Consider the following 16269-nt stretch of genomic DNA (forward strand, 5'->3'; position numbering starts at 1 on the left):
TTAAATGGACTGCAGTCACATTTTAGGGTCAGCTGGCTCACAACACTCGCCCGACATACAACACCTTTGTGATTCTGATAATAGCAATGACCTCCACGCAAGTTTTTGGAACGTCAGTCTCCGTTCCTGCCAATCTTCCTTTCCCTTTTTTCTTTTTTTCTTTGATGGTCTTCTCTGTCACGCCACCTATCTTCCAGACGCCAATAATTAACAATATCGTGTATCACCGATAAATCAAAATCCTGCCCAAGTTTAAGGTCTGTACGAATTTGAGTTCATTGCTTAACCTACCACAAGAAATACATAAGGCTTTGTATGATGCCTTTAAGAGCAGTAGAAGTGTGACTGTCTGTTATTTTGGGAACTGGCAAAATATCGATCAGAATGAGCTAGGGCCTATCAAGTTTCAGTTTTCTCGTAGGTCTCCTCACGCAAAGGTCCTCCAGAGGAACTTTGCTCCCATTCAATGGCGAGAAGACTTTAAACCAGGAAACCATCTATACAAATCTGCCTGGTGTTATGTTAATCTCCTCAAGCCCAGCATCGATACACATTCGGTGTTTTGATTCAACACTTCGATGTAAGATCAATTACGTGCTAGTCAAGGTGGGTTTTATTATAATCGATACTAAAAGCGGAATTGTTCAAGCGTGTGATTCTGCTACAGACCTGTCCGTGATTAACAAGTAAAATGAGCCAAATTCACAACTTTTCTGTGATAGCAAACTTAACGGTTTCGCGGTAAACTGATGTCAGTGGAGTCTTAAATTCTTCCATCACCAATCATCACCGAATGAAATAGTCGCGTGTAAATTAGTTAATGTCGGTCTCCATTGCCGTAATCTTCGAAACGTTTTTAAAGTAGTCCAGTGAGGTTTCAGAAAGGTTAACCAAGCATAAATGGTCAGAAACTGAAAGTTTCGCTGAGACTGGTTCGGTCTTTCCAAAGGCTTTCTCTAATAGGTAAAAGTATAAAACCGTTTTTAGTTTCGCGTAACACACCGTAATCCAAAATCAGAAGTACACACATTCGTCAATAATTAAAGATCTTAATCAGATGAAGTTCATATGATCGAAAATGACCAAAATGTTTCAGCGATTTCATTTAGAGCCTTTTGAGGAGACAAATATAACTCAGCCGGATATTGCACTCTTGTACTATTGCAATATATTTATTTCTTTTTTTATCCTTTGTCATTTCCACGGAAAATGTTGTTGTTTACTAAAATGGAGATGCAAGGTAAAACATTACATAAACTAGGCTTTAGAGTGAAAAAAAATTTTTGTAAGGGCGAATTCGACAACATATTGAAGAATTCGGTGTAAACTTCTAATACAGTCCCCGAAGAATATCAGCGGCTGGGTAAGGAGGGAAGGGGAGGAAGGGGGGAGGGGGGGGGGGGTTGGTGGCGGCCGAGCTGAAGCTGGGGGGAGCGGGGTAGAGTCCCTTACGTAAACATCTCTAGCTTACCATAAAATTCGTTTGCAAAACTACATCGTCTCGTCATAGACAGTAAATGATGTTGCAATAATAAAATAAAAATTGTACTCCCAGATTTGCAGGAATCTCTGAGTTCTCTTTAAAGGCTCACATATTGAATTTTATTTTATTTTTTAAAAGATTAGTCCGGAAAACTCACAGGGTTCATAGGAAATTTTAGATTATCTAAAAATCATAGGCATTTCGCTGCTTGATTCAAAAGCCTAAGAGAGCCAAGGTAAAAATGATCAAGTCTCAAGCTTGTCAAGAACTAGGATCATAGAGAAAGTTTTGTCATTATTTTTGTTTAGGAACATGTCGGCGAACTAAAAGTCAACGAAGTAAGAGGTTTAGAAAGAACTCTTCCCATTAAGGTTGTTGTATGGCAACAGAATAAACAGAAAATTTGAAAAAAAAAAGGGCATATTCAAGGTAGTGCCCTTTATTTTAAATTATCGAGCTACGTGCTCTCCAAAAAATTTTCTAATTACGAGGAAGTGCGAAGGATGTAAAGTAGAAGTAACTAGGAGTTATTTTCATTTACAGTCACCTTAAAAAGTAGTTGCACCTTAATCAGCATCGTAATCGCGTTTATTATTTGGTCGAAACGACTCTCAGCCCATAACCCAAACATGTTTAACGATAAAATACTTAACGAAGTGCCTTAGAATAACGTTTCAGTAGAAGCAGAAGAAGCAGCAGTAGTTACTGGCCGAAGTATGAAAGAAGAGCGTTAGTGCCTCTTCATTGCGTGATTTGCTCCGAAGCTAGTTTCTCCGACATTGCATCTTATAAAATGGTTTGATAACAATTGTGTATTTTAACTAAAATCAATCACGACTTCGTCACACATGTTTGCCAGCCATTTGAATAAGTTTTCATGTTTTTACTTTGTTTTCTTGTCAGTTCGTTGTGATATTTACTCTTACTTTCAAAGACTGTTGTGATTACGTACTTTGCCCGTGGTTTAACAGCAGCCAATCGAAATGCACTCTGAAAGGAAAAAAAATTGTGCTGTTCAGGTTAAATGGTTCTCGTTGCCCGGTTTCCAGATAAGAATCTTTTTTGTTCGAGACAAAGAAGGCTTATTAACATGTTAGGGAAAGGATAAAGAATAAAGAATACGGTCTGATTTGTTTTATATTCAATTTATCCATAGAAAATATGAGCGGTTAAGGAAGATGAAATTCGTTGTACCGGTCGCAAGAAGGATTCCTTGCGGTCCTGTCGCTTTCAACAAATCATGCCTGACCTTTCTACTGGTGATCGCTTTACTATTTTTTTTTGTAACGTTTATGTACGCCTCCAGAAAGACAAGTTCTGCCCAGCTAGAATTCTCTAGTCGTCACGGCGCTATGAACCAGTTCGTCTCTCCACATCATTTACAAGTTGAACTCACTTCGACGAGGAATTTTGAAATCCCTATACATGCAAAAAAGGCAAAAATTATTATTTTGTCCTACCCAAGGTCTGGATCTTCATTCTTAGGCGACATATTTAATCATCATCCTGGAGTTTTTTACTTATTCGAGCCACTAATTTCGGTACAAAGACGTTTCAGCAGAGATTCGTTATTCGAATATGACTTCTCGTCTTCTTCCTATCAAACCGCAGCGAATGAATTCCTAAGTAATGTTGTGAGATGCAACTTTGAAAGAAGTAATTTTACCCGCTACATTAGAGAAGCTGAGCGCAACAAAAGCTTAGCACTGAAGTCTTCCCCGTTTTGTTCTCAGGATGGATCATGCAAAAAACTCAAACCAAGGCAACTTGAATATGTCTGTCGAAACAGCTACAGCGTTTTTGCCGCAAAAGTGTTGTCACCCAGAGTACCAACCTCCTCTGACTGGATAAGAACGTTTTTACAAAGCTGCAGCTCTGTCAACAATGCCAACCAATGTAGAATTTTTCATTTAGTGCGCGATCCGCGAGCTGTGGCTTATTCTTTAAAGACTGTGCACTTTTTTAGGAGGAAAAAAGACCAACAACGTGAATTTTCGTGGTTTGTGAAGAAAATGTGTCGTCAAATGGAGTTAGACCTCAGCGGTATTTCGACCCTTAAAACTTTATTACCCAATGGATACCGGTTGACTCGGTTCGAAGACCTCGCTGGGAATCCCTTTTCAATGGTGAGCGAGCTTTACAAGTTTGTCGGCATGGAAATGTCGGATGAAGTCAAACAATGGCTGTACGAGGCGACAAAAGCTGGCAATGCCCACAAAGGAGCCTACGAAACCATTCGCGACCCAAAGGAAGTTCTTGAGAAATGGAGAAAGAAAATGAGTCCTGCACAAGTGAAAATTGTTGAGGACCATTGTGCAAGAGTCATAATACAACTGAATTATTCACTGACTTAGAAGTGTATATATGTCCTTAGCCAGGTAAGAAAATAAATTAGTATAGGTTATCGTGATTTCGAGTGAAATTTGAGTGAGTAACAACATGATTTCTCATGCAATTTGGTTTTAAAAAGCACGAGTAAATTTTTCGAGACGACAAAATTGCACGAGCCCGAATTTATAAGTTGTTATTTACACCAAATTGCATGAGATATCATGTTGTTACATATGAATAATTTACATGAAAAACGCATCAAAGAAAGTCAAAACGGACGAAATTTTGCAGCGCGCGCTATTTGTAATTTGCACTCATGTTACATAAAAAATGCACTCGTTTTCAGCCAATCAGCCGCGCTTAATTTTTTCATGTATATTACTAATACTAATACAATGGACAGCGTTGAAGGCGCGTTCTGATTGGCTAATCAAACTCCGAATATCCTTTGACATTCACCTCCAAGCAACTCGGGCGGGATTTGCGCCCGAAAATATTGTAATCGTTGCAGGAATAAATTAGTTTAAGTTATCTCTTTGTGCTTTGCTACCTCAATATTTTAGTATACACTGGAACAAACATTTACCTCGCTCCTTTATTTTCTCTTGGAATTACCAAGAAGACCTTTCCTTAAACGCCTGCAGTCAGTCTCAACAATTTACTTGCCAGTGAAGTTAGGAAATGTCGGAAATCTCAATAAATTACTCGCCAATGCGATATCTTCCTTTCCAGTGGATATTATCATTACAATTACGTAAAAGACCTCATAAAATTTAAAAAAAGTAAAAGTAAAAGCATATCACATTGTGAATTTCTCATTGCTATATAACGCGGTTGTCATGAAAATACAATTTTACATCCGGGTTTTGTATTCGCGCGCTGTTGCCTAGCGACCAAATTTTATGTCAATTTATTGTCTTTCCTACAAGGGAATTTTTTTACAAATAAGTTCGCTTTATCCTCTCTTGGTTACGTTCTCCATCAAAATGCAGACCAGAAAACATGTTTGCGCTCCACACCGCATACATAGACAGGTGTGTTTACGTGAGGAAACTCTCGGCAGCACGAGCTCCATACTGAGAGGACTTCTTGATTTTGTGCTGCGTTTAAGAAAGCATCGGTCTTCTCTTCATCCCTTGTATATTGTTTGCGAAGTCGTCAGTAGGACATCATATCTCACAACAGCCTAAAGGGTCGCATGAGCTCTCGAGGTCAAACAATAGAAGAGGGAAGCTATAGGAAAGAGCAAATGCCTCCGCTGGCTTTAGAAAGAGGAGGAAATTTAAACAGTCAACGAAAGGAATTTCTGAGTTTACTTTCTAACTACTGCATTCATTTTCCAGATATCAGAACTAAAAGTCTATTCTATACACTTAATATTCGACCCCATAGATCTGCATTGGAGTAGCATTTATATCAATCAAGAATTGAGGCGTAGTTCAGTTAGAGGAAGATGTTTCTGGGGTTCTTGTCGATGCGTTCTGGAATTCGATGTTTCTCAAGTTATCGCTATTTTAAGCGTTTTATCTGCAGAAACTTTAAAAATTTTTATCAGCGCAAGGTTCAGATCTGTGAGTGATTTCTTAACCTTGGAGCTTACCTATGAATTAGTCGTTACTACTTGAGATTGTTTATTGCAAGGTTACAAGTCCCGCTACCTCACATACAAGCGTGTATCTTTTGTTAATAGTAGTTGAAGTTGGATTTTGTAGTGACATTTTAACAACAGGGCAGTGGTACATTAAATAAGAAGATATTGTGATCCGATACACCTGGTACCCTTCGCTCAGCGAGTTTGTCTAAAGCTATCTTCCCCCTAACTTCACAACAGTAGTCTTTAAATAAGAAAACAACAACAGTAGCAACAAAATATTGTCCAACTTCAGTAAAGAACTGGAGCAAACGTAAGCAAAATCGATGTTGGAAATCAACGAAATGTCCGACGGAAAGTAAGAAATCGGCATGGACGACGTGGACTACAGGCTATTAATGGATCCGGTTAGCTTTCTAAGTAAATTAAGCGAAGCTGAATATTAAAAACCTATATACAACTTGATACAATGTGCTACTGCCTCGACCCTAAGCTGAAGCTATCACGTAACACGGAATAAGTGACCACTATTAACCTAATTATTCTATAAATAATAGAATTTTTAAAATCTTGACGTTCAAGTGCCACAACTTCCTCTTTATGTCTTTCATCAGCTGTGATATTTACTGGCACGACGCAGACACCCAGAGCTGTACCGAAGGGCGCCCCGTCTGATTCAACACGGGGAATGGTGTTGTCTAACGGCTCTTGAAGACTCCCACGGCTATTTGTAACATTTGAGGATTCGGGTACACTGCCTTGGCGTGGTGTGTCCTTGTTAGGGTTTTCCCATAATGCATGCGTGTGGCCACTTGATTGCTTTTGATCAATGGAGTTAGTTGAGCTGGTTGTCTTTATGGTTACACGAGAGACATTGTCGTTACTGTCTTCTGTGTTTGCATCATCTACGACAGAATAATTAAGAATAAGACATTGAATATCTAACCCACAACCCATAGTTCCACAAGTTTGTAGAAGTTAATAGCAGAACAGCGTATGAGACAAAAACGCGAGTCAGGAGTTTAATTTCTGACCGTTTTTGGTTATATCTTGAAAGAAATAAACTAAGTTTTTGGTATCTCTCTAGCGTATCCTAAAACAATTATTTACCTCAGTGACGGTTAAAATGGTGAAAATTCACCTTCACCTCGGTGAAAAATTGTTTACAATTAGTATAGACCACACGGGCGAATAGCACTTTTCGCGCAAGCTGATTGGCTAGTTCGGAAGTGGTTAGCAAGTACTGTTCACCTTCAAGCAGCCGAAGGCATCTTCTCATGGAGATTTCTTGAATCTGAGACGGAGTCAATTAGATTTTCAAATATCAAATTCCTTAAAATCGCGCGTCAACAGTTTAATTTCCAACAATTTTGGTTTCTGTGTAGTATATACAAAAACAATTATTCACCTCCACTTCGGTAAATAATTGTTTTAACAATTATTCACCGAAGTGAATAATATTTAAAAATAATGAACAAAAATACTTTTACAAAAATACTAGATTTACATCTTCATACCACTCAAATCTATTAGGTGTACGTCGCCCTCTTGCAAACCAGCTTTAACCAAGATTGCAATGACATCAGGCCTTTGGATATTCCTCAGCATATCCACTAAGTGCCGGACTGTTTTTGCTCTTTGAAACATTATCTCGAGCACCCCATTCATCATTCCATCTGCACCATAGTAGTCTAAACTTTGTACTGTTTGAAAGCTCAGAGACATCTCGGCCGCCATGGCTTTCCAATTGTTTCTGAGGGGGCTAGGGTTGTTCAGCAACATAACAAGCTCGCTGAGAGTTGAACTTGGGACATCTTTCAATAGTTGCTCTGAATAACACACACAACCAATGTAAAATTAAAGCAAAAACAAACTAACACAACAACAACAACGAAAAAACAACAAACAAAAGAACAAAAAAACCCCAAAGAATTCATAAAGGTGAGTATTCATATTTATCGTGATTCGAGGTAACTTATCTTTTTGCTTGATGTTTCCTCGATTTAAGATGAAAGATGCCTACATCCTTTCTTGAATAAGCGAAATTTTTCAATTATTGTTTATTCTACCCCAAACGCGCTTAAGTGTTACATTCAAATTACGTCCTTTTTGAAAAGTTCTAGAACACGCGGTTAAATTTTCTTGTATATATCTAAATATATATATATATATATATATATATATAGACTTAAATAATTTAATAAATGTCAGGAAATCGTGCTTTGACAGAAAAAGAAATAAAAGTAAGATGTTATTTTATGCAAATAAAAGTTTCGAAGTTTACTTCGGTTGCGTCAAAACAGTTTTTGTAAGGTCAATGCCTTACAAAAATGTTAGTAATTTCGAGTTACATGAATTTGTTTCCAAAAATGCATATCTCAGCAACCAGACAAAACTGTCATGTTATACGTTTACAAGTTAATATTAGTCTTTATATTCTCCGCACTTTTCTTTTTACATTTCTTCTGGAATTGACAAGGAGAATTTGTCTGACAATCAGGAGCATCTTAAATTGGTGATCATTTCCTTTATTCTCATGACCTTCATATTTGATTCAAGGATGATACTGTGAGGAGAAAGTAGAAACCAGTCACTCTTAGAGGTTTAAGGGTTTAACGGTTTACGAAAACATTCTCACCGGGGCCTGTGATTCTTTCTGTAGTTGTTCTTACTGATGGACCGGTGGAGTAGCTTGCTGTTACAAAAAAAAACAAAAAATGCACAGTTTTTCACATATCTGACATTTATTTCTGTTTTTGTTTTCGTTTTGTATTATTATCAGTATTTTTATGAATATAATCATAATCATTATATACATCATAATTACTACTAATATTGTTAGTATCATTTGGAATTATTCCTACATTTTGTTTGCTTTTTGATTTGTTTTGTTTTACTTTTTGTCTATTTTAGAATCAATAGAGATTGTCCAAACCAAGTAACTAAATCGTAGTACGACTCTTTCATTCTTAGCATTACCTCTTCGCTGCCCGGAGTAACAAGTCATTCGCGATCTGTAACCAACATTGACGTTTCCCCCAGTAACGAATACTGAGTATTTTCCTTGTGTTGCTAAAAAAAAAAAAAAAAAAGGCAAATACAAATATCAGAAGAGGGCTATCGATTAATGTAGCGTACAAAAAAGCCCTCGTTACTGGAGCTTTGGCGCGAGGGTTTCTTCGCCCGCGGGAAAGTGGGAAGCCTTGAACAACACGAGCCAACGAGGGGTCGATCCTCGAAGGGTCTAACATTATTAGCGCCAGACTCCCAGCTAATCTCTATCCGACTCATCTGAAATTTTCCCTTGGGAGGAGAAACTTGTGTCTATCAACGTTAATGATAGGGGCTGCTCGCATGCTACGATCAATGAAGTTCGTTCAAATTTTATAGTTACACTTATAGTTTTCAGTTGTAACGCGACAATTCGTTACAACAGAGAGGCTTTCCTCAAACAATGTAGTAGTGTTTCCTTTAAGGAAGAAACTGAAGCAAAGCGTTTTTTTTTTCTACGCCTAGCTGTGTATTCTCATGATTTGCGTGGAAAGCCTCTTTCGATTAAAAAAGTCTAGGAAGTATAAAGCAGCATCAGTGTACCTTGTAGGAGCCCAGCCATCAGCTTTGTCAACACTAGGAGACAAAATTGTAATACAAGTGGCATGAATTATACTTTTAATGTACATGAAAAAATTACGCGCTTCTGATTAGCTGAAAACGAGCGTATTTTCATGTAACGCGGGTGCAAAGTTGTAACGTGAGTGCAAATGTCAAATAGCGCGCGTAAGCTTTCGAAATTTCGTCTGTAATGACTTTCTGCGATGTCTTTTCGTGTACACTATTGACAAGTAATAACATCATTTCTCTTACTATTAATTTGGTGTAATGAGCACTTGACAAATTTTCAAAGACTACAAATTGCACTTGCCTTACGTGCTCGGGCAATTTTGCTGTCTTTGAAAAATGTATTCGTGCTTATTTACATCAAATTGCACTCGTAAGCATGTAATCACATGTAATTATTTTGTTTTGTGTTTATTATTATTATCATGCCGCTCATTGAAATTGCTTTATTAGAAAAACTTCCGTTTTCAAACACTATTCTAACTTTGAATAACCAATATGGCTGGTGAAAGTTATTATCCGACAAGACTTGATTGGGAAGTTTGTCGTATCCTACTGGTGAGGATATTGATAACATCGTTCCCGCTTTTGCGACTCTTTTTCTTTGAGAAATCAGTGGATTTGCGATGCTCAGCACAAATAGAGAAAATTTGTGCAATGGACCAAGGCTATTCCAACGCACTTACTATTTAAGAATTATATTATGACCTCGATAATTCTATTGAGGTGATAGTTGACGAGAAAGGACGTGGACCGAATCAACTATCACGCATATAAATTTCGCAGGAATAATCTAATTTTACAAAAGAAATCAGTTAATCGAAATTAACATTACGACAAGTTCGTGTTTTTATTTTATTTTGTTTAAATTCGCACGCTATCAGACTACTCATTCAACATGAGATAGACCGCGAGTAGCGTAGCCAAACAAATTGCAGCGTCTGTCATCGTATTCCTGTGTTTATAATAAATGATAGCAGACCGATAAAGTACCGTCCTAAAAAAGCTTTAATCATCGAATCAATTCCGGCTTGAACTACTTTCACTTTCACCACCACAGTTAAAAGTAAGAAATCTGTTACTGCTTTGAAAATCATAACGCAAAATGTAGTTGCGAGAGAAGCATTTTAATCCTCTTCTTTTACGGAAAGAGTTTCTTTCGCAAGCAAGTCACTTTGTCTCACTCCTACCGGTAATCATGCTGTTTAACTGGCCCTTAAATTATTTATTCCCATTTTTTAATTATGCTTTTTGGACGTAGATCAAAATAAACAGTGGGTTAGAAACTTGTAAAGAAGATGCGTCGCGGATACGACGAATATAGAAAGTGAAAATGGCTATTTTTAGTAATCCCCTTTCGCGATATATGATGAAACACAAAGACCTAAAACAGCAGAAAATGGGTAAAGAAGAACAGGAATGAAAAAAAATATATATTTGTGATCAGTACTTCGAAATCAATCCGAACTATTAGGGAAACCGTAAAACTCGCTTTCGTGATCAATTTAAATAACACTGAGTAGACTTTGCTGCGCGATACCTCAGCCTTTTGATGATCTCAGTCATGGCTGACATTGGATAGTTTTAAATCTTGCTTCAATTGTTTGAAGTCAAGAGGAAAGTTTACAATTTCTATCACGAACGATAAGATATAGAAACAAACTAATATCAACATATTCGAACAGTAATAAAGGTTTTTGTTCATGACACTTACGTATTTAAAATATGATCTTTATACACTTGCAAGTCCAGCACTGTAGGTATAGAAATAAGCCCAGCTTTTGGCTCGACTAGGACTTAAAAATCTCTTCTTTCTTTCACATACATATGGTAATTTTATTTTTCCTAATCTGTGAAAAGACCTTTTTATCCTCTCATTTCGAAAGTGCAAATGGGGAAAGCCCTTTGAGTTGTCATTTGTATTTTTAGCCTTAAAATGCCTTCAGACTTTATGTAGCCAGGCTAACTAACATTTTTCGACCTAACAGAATCTTTCAGTTTCAAAATCCTGAGTGAAAATGGAATATTCTCCAGTGTTTTATTTCAAGACATTCTGACAGTTAACGTCATTAATTCTTTGTCTGTATGTATGTGTGCATGTTTCTATATATTGGCTCAAATTATAAGTGCTAAAGTTGCACATAATGCTGTTAAATTTAACCTTCTAGCCAAAACATAAAAAAAATGCGTTGTATCAAAAAAAATTTGAAATTTACATGAGAAAGTGGATTATTCATAGTTTGCTACCCCATTAATTCTGTTTAAAACTTTGATCTCATTAAATCTTAAAATTTCATTCATCATAAGATTATAATTGTCATTCTCTGTTGAGTTATAAATTCAATTATTGTGTGCTAATTCAAACTTAAGACGACGGTAGAAAGTTCACGATATACCTTGAAAATATGAAAACCTAAGTTTTATGGCAGCTTATAGAATTAAAACAAATCTGCTGCTTTCCACAAATTTTGCAAAGGTGTTACTCGACCTGTGCTCAACATTTCACATAGAGAAATACAAACACAAAGAAAATTCACATAAAACTTCTTTGAATAAAAACTTTCACAACATGTAGATATAAGTATCCAAAATTAACAGTTGATGGGCTAGGAACCATGAAATGCCATTATGGGCTGAAAAACCTAATTTGCATCTCATTTGCAACAGTTTCTCTGCAGCCACAGTACGTTGCAATGGGGAAAACAAGTAAACAGTGAAGGTCATGCCATACTGAGATATAAGTATTAGAGAAGACTGCAAGCCTTTAATTCATTTTCATGAATTACAGTAAGAAAGTCAAAGTGAACAACTCTGAGAGGAAAAACGTCAACTCATTTTATTTATAGTTAAGGCTAACTATTGGTTGATGCACAATGAAGTATTTTAAAGGAGGTAAATTACCTAATTTATCTTTACAAGAATAATTTTTTCCTATTTTGTGACTTTTTTTAAGTTTGATTGCTTTTGTATTTTTTAACTTTTTTTGTTTGCATCTTTATTTGTTTGTTTTTTCCATAACACACTAGAGACCTGACCTAACTCAGTAATTAAGGTTACTACATAGATGAACAGTTTCAATCTATTGATGGCTGTTACATTATGTCTATTCTGGATAAAAAAGGCCAAAAAAATTTTGGTCCAATTCCCATGGCAACCTTTACCAAATTTATATAGGTACAATAGTATAATCATAATGTCAAAATCTGTCTCTAACATGAAATTAATATTATTTTTGTTTTTGTTTTGGTTGACCAAAATTTTGTGAAAGGAGGACCTTTACAACACACAGTAAAACATGTGTATGATTAAAATCTTTGACACATTTTGGACTTTTTAACTCCATTCCTTTCACAATTAGAGGACTGGCATTTCTCACTGGTATTCTGTGGCAAGGGAATTCTGCGGCAAGGGAATTCTGCCATAAATATATTAGACATTTTGCTATGAAAATTCTCAGTTCTAACTAAGATATAACAGAGCCTGCGTCAAGCAGTATTGTAGCATATAGTAATTAATGTTGATAAATAAACTATGATGACATTCAAACCAATAATTTTGAAAAGAATATAAATAAATAAATAAGAGATAGATCAATATTTCAGTTACATCAACAGAAGCTTAATTTGAAGAGGAAAATGAACAAAAAACTTTGTTTCCACTTATGAACAGTTTACTGAGAAATATTTAAACAATTAACAAGCTCCTCCAAAGCATTAATTGTACCGTCTTCAGGGGTTCACATGGCTGCTTCCCCTCTGCAACAGGGTTAACACCTCTTCTGAGCTCTCCTCCTCTGAAACAAGACAAGACAGTAGTGATTACAAGCTCCCTCTGATTCTCAGAACTACCTTAAAAGTAATATAACTGAAATAATATTTAATAAATAGTATAACTAATAAAAGAAAATTTCTTAATCTGCTCCTTTGGGTATCCTAAGTTTCTCACTTTGTGATACCAAAGAGATGCTGATGATCTGAGTTACTTCCTTTATAACCCAAAAACAGGATTGAAATAATGAGGGTGTATTTTAATTTACTAACAGTCCTATTGTAGTCTTCTGATGGGTTGTTTCTTGCACAAGATACATGCATCAACATCATTAACACAATCATTGTCATTGTCATTCTATCTTTAAATTAAGTGCCAACAACAGAAACTAAAGAAACATCAATAACAGACAGTTGGATCATCATGTTTATCTATTATTTTAAAAACATTTCAAATATACAAGAAACTATGTCTACTTTGGTTTTGAAAAAGAGACATCACATAAATTTTTTTTTGTCTGCAAAAAAAAAAAAACACAAAAAATGAAAGAAGGGAAACAGAACACACAAAAGATATTTTTTGACCACATGAAAAATGAAATTCTACATACACAAAGTGTAAAATTTGCACCCATGTGGCAGTGGGTAAATGCTTCACCCTTGAATATAGCTTGTACCTGAAACACTTGGATGAAGATCTGGATGGTCAGGATAGCCAGCTTTAATGAGGACACTAAGGGCATCATACCTCTGCATCTCCCTCAACACTTCCACTAGGTGGCCAAGATTCACGTTGCGTTCCTTCATCAGTTGGAAAATTGCATCCATACCATGGCATTCATGGTCTGTGTTGTCTTTTAGTGATATTGCCTCTTCTAGTGTCAAGTTGAAGAGTTTCGCTGCTAAATCTATTCGGTCTCTTATCAACAGTGCACTGAGTTGAGAATACACAGTGTAAGGTATTGATGATATCAATTGATCTGAAAAGAAATTAATCAAAAACTCCTGTTGGTAATGAGCTGTGACTGCAATCCACACAATGAGAATAATATTGATCCTCCGATCCCTTACCTACAGTGACTACCTTAGAGCACTCTAAGTTTAAAATTCCACATATCCATACATATATGCCTATTATTTTTTCCTCTTTTACTATATGGGGTCTCAGGACATCTCAAAATGACACTGTTTGATCAGAAATCTCTATGTGCACAACATTGGAAAATCTATGACTCCTGTGAAGGTAACATGATGAGAGTTAAACTGAATAAGAAAACACTGTCTATTTTCCCTATTAATTAATATTTGCTGTTCACATTTATACTACTAGGTAGAGAGCAGCACTGAGAGAGCTAATGCACCTGGCCTAGGACTGGAACCAAAATCTCTTAATTCAGCATATACCAAACATAAGAAATTTCTCAGTAAGCTAAGGTTATGGGTGGTAAGCACTTTTTACCATGGAATAAAAAGACTATGTATTACCTGGACCAGTAATTTTTGCAAAAGTTGATTTTGATGACAATGTGTGATATCTTGTTTTATTACCTTTAAAAATAATAGTAAAAAAGTGTCATGGATTTAAGGTTCAATTTTTTTTAAGACAGACTTAAAATGAATAATTTTTTTATATTATCTTTGCTTAATACATATGTACATGAACTGTTTCATCTCTAGCGTCTAGTTTCTTCCATCAGAATTACAGTTGAATCCAACAGTATGTTCATGGAAATAAAGAAAATGACTTTCTTAGAGAATATTTATGCTGATGTTTGGGTGGAAAGGGTTAATTAAGCCAAAGTGAACTGTATTTACCTGATCATGTTACTCTCTAATATAGCTGCTGCATATCTCCCTTAATTCAACATATTCAAACTGAAACAAATTTCTTGGAAAAAAATTTCCCTACCTGTTCTGTATGTGACATCCATTCTTGAATTATCACCACAGAGGACATGCCCACCACTAACATTGACTTTAAATTTTCTATTCCCTATTTGAAACATGGTGCAACTTTGTTATAATTTCATTATGTACGTTAGGAACACACATATAAACAGTATCGATAATTTTAACAAACGTTTAAGGAGATATTGTCTAAATTACAACAAAAAAGATATTTATATTGAGTTATTCTCAGCGATTCAAAATTTGAGAACAAATTGGAGAAGAATAAATAAAATAAAAACTTAAAATTTCAAACAAGAGTTCTGGCGATGCATTCATATAATTAGGCAAGGTCAGTAAAACTATAACAAAATATTTAACTTCTCTCCTTGCCTGTGATTATTTATTATAATGTCAGATATGTCATTTGCCAAAAAGAATAACACTATTAAACTCTGGGTTGTTACCAAGCACCAGCAGCTTGCAAAATTTGCAGAATGAAAAAGCGGCGATCCCCAGTTGGATTTTTGACCGTGAATGCACTGCAGGGACTTTTGAGGAAATTAATGCACTTACAATCCCTGAAAATCTTTGAGTTGGCCTCTCTTAAAATTTCAGTCAGCCGCCCGATTTCTGAGCTACAACCTTGCATTACAACTTTAATTAAATATGAGGTTTTTTTATCCAAATTTCTTCAGCTTTAGTACGATTTCAACTTAATTATTTTCATGCTATTACAGAGCTTGTAGCTGCCTACGAAATATGTTTCACCGCACACAGTTCCTTAATTTATTACAATTAAAGCCAGGCTCAAATATTTTACACTTCATGCACACAACAGCTGCCTTCTGTTCTTCAGTAGCCGAATAATTTCTGGGACGAAAAAATAAAACTACATAAAGCTGACGAAGATCGGGAGAGCCCTCGATGGACACGTTGTACAATCTACTGCAGCTCCGCTCGGTAGCCAGTGCGACTCACATTCAAGTCATAATGGAGAAAAGAAGAGCTTTTCGAAGTAGAATTAATCACATAAGACATTATGTTCATCAAAATACCTGCATTCTGTACATTCATATTTACTTCTGAAATTGACTATTTTCTGTAGCTTCTTTCGAGTGTTTCCCAGCGTAAAACCGTCGTTATGAGTCAGTCCGATTTATAGTTATACGAATTCAATGTTTGGCTTGCAGATTGATTAGTGCAAACTGTTATTTAACCGGCAGTAACGACGCAACATCCACTCAGACAGTGACGTACAGTATAATTTTGAAAAGGAAACCGATAACAATTTATTTTGGGAAAATTACCTTTGGCATTGGGGAATCCCCTTACTCATGTGTTTTCGATTGACATCCACGCGACAATCAACGCGTCCTCTGTGTGATTTTAGGCCTTTTAAAGGCATGCCAACAATCGGGAGTCGGTGATTCTCTGGTATTTTACCTAACACTGTCTTAGATATCACCTCTGTAGATATATGAATACATTTTCATCCCGAAAAATGGCAGAAACTGGGAACGGATTATGCAAGGCGCTCTGAACATTCTAAGATGAAGTCCAAAATGGAAATCAATCGACTGGGAACTAAT

At 36.1% G+C, this 16269-nt stretch overlaps 3 protein-coding genes across 10 annotated transcripts; 1 reads left to right on the top strand and 2 right to left on the bottom strand.

Annotated features, from left to right (window-relative positions):
• Positions 1–145: 145 nt before the first annotated feature.
• Positions 146–14531, top strand: LOC113672310 (carbohydrate sulfotransferase 1). 3 transcript variants are annotated; one of them, XM_089182657.1, is made up of 3 exons: positions 146–606; positions 2640–3861; positions 6020–6480. In XM_089182657.1, the coding sequence occupies exon 2, from the start codon at positions 2662–2664 to the stop codon at positions 3835–3837; it is 1176 nt and encodes a 391-aa protein (XP_089038783.1). In that variant the 5' UTR covers positions 146–606; positions 2640–2661; the 3' UTR covers positions 3838–3861; positions 6020–6480. The 3 variants fall into 3 exon arrangements, with proteins under 3 accessions (XP_089038783.1, XP_089038782.1, XP_027044385.2); XM_089182656.1 differs by lacking the exon at positions 6020–6480 and adding an exon at positions 14121–14531 and having other exon boundaries at positions 469–606; XM_027188584.2 differs by lacking the exon at positions 146–606 and having other exon boundaries at positions 2593–3861.
• On the bottom strand, positions 5114–10869 carry LOC113672309 (uncharacterized). Of its 2 annotated transcripts, XM_089182661.1 has the most exons (6): positions 10738–10869; positions 9000–9032; positions 8385–8477; positions 8044–8100; positions 6923–7234; positions 5114–6310 (listed from the first exon to the last, which is right to left on the bottom strand). In XM_089182661.1, the coding sequence occupies exons 2-6, from the start codon at positions 9016–9018 to the stop codon at positions 5880–5882; spliced, it is 912 nt and encodes a 303-aa protein (XP_089038787.1). In that variant the 5' UTR covers positions 9019–9032; positions 10738–10869; the 3' UTR covers positions 5114–5879. The 2 variants fall into 2 exon arrangements, with proteins under 2 accessions (XP_089038787.1, XP_089038788.1); XM_089182662.1 differs by lacking the exon at positions 8044–8100 and having other exon boundaries at positions 10738–10868.
• On the bottom strand, positions 11836–16239 carry LOC113672332 (uncharacterized). Of its 5 annotated transcripts, none has more exons than XM_089182665.1 (5): positions 15988–16239; positions 14700–14783; positions 14276–14338; positions 13468–13770; positions 11836–12816 (listed from the first exon to the last, which is right to left on the bottom strand). In XM_089182665.1, exons 2-5 carry the CDS (start codon positions 14719–14721, stop codon positions 12752–12754), a joined length of 453 nt encoding a protein of 150 aa, XP_089038791.1. In that variant the 5' UTR covers positions 14722–14783; positions 15988–16239; the 3' UTR covers positions 11836–12751. The 5 variants fall into 5 exon arrangements, with proteins under 5 accessions (XP_089038791.1, XP_027044409.2, XP_089038789.1 ...); XM_027188608.2 differs by lacking the exon at positions 15988–16239 and adding an exon at positions 15736–15947; XM_089182663.1 differs by lacking the exon at positions 15988–16239 and adding an exon at positions 15736–15947 and having other exon boundaries at positions 13402–13770.
• Between the last annotated feature and the right edge of the window lie 30 nt (positions 16240–16269).

This window comes from Pocillopora damicornis, chromosome 9, assembly GCF_964200805.1.
Source record: "Pocillopora damicornis chromosome 9, jaPocDami1.2, whole genome shotgun sequence".
Taxonomy (NCBI): Eukaryota; Metazoa; Cnidaria; class Anthozoa; order Scleractinia; family Pocilloporidae; genus Pocillopora; species Pocillopora damicornis.

Bases quoted from the DNA above. Each gene is read 5' to 3' on its own strand.
- LOC113672310 (XM_089182657.1), top strand. From the start codon at position 2,662: ATGAAATTCGTTGTACCGGTCGCAAGAAGGATTCCTTGCGGTCCTGTC.
- LOC113672309 (XM_089182661.1), bottom strand. The intron at 7,235-8,043 runs GTGAGAATGTTT...TGTGTTATTCAG, and splicing joins AGAAAGAATCACAGGCCCCG to AGCAACTATTGAAAGATGTC. The intron at 6,311-6,922 runs GTATGAAGATGT...ATTCTGTCGTAG, and splicing joins ACACCTAATAGATTTGAGTG to ATGATGCAAACACAGAAGAC.
- LOC113672332 (XM_027188608.2), bottom strand. The intron at 14,339-14,699 runs GTAGGGAAATTT...TTATTTTTAAAG, and splicing joins GGATGTCACATACAGAACAG to GTAATAAAACAAGATATCAC. The intron at 13,771-14,275 runs GTAATACATAGT...ATTTCTTTTCAG, and splicing joins TGCAAAAATTACTGGTCCAG to ATCAATTGATATCATCAATA.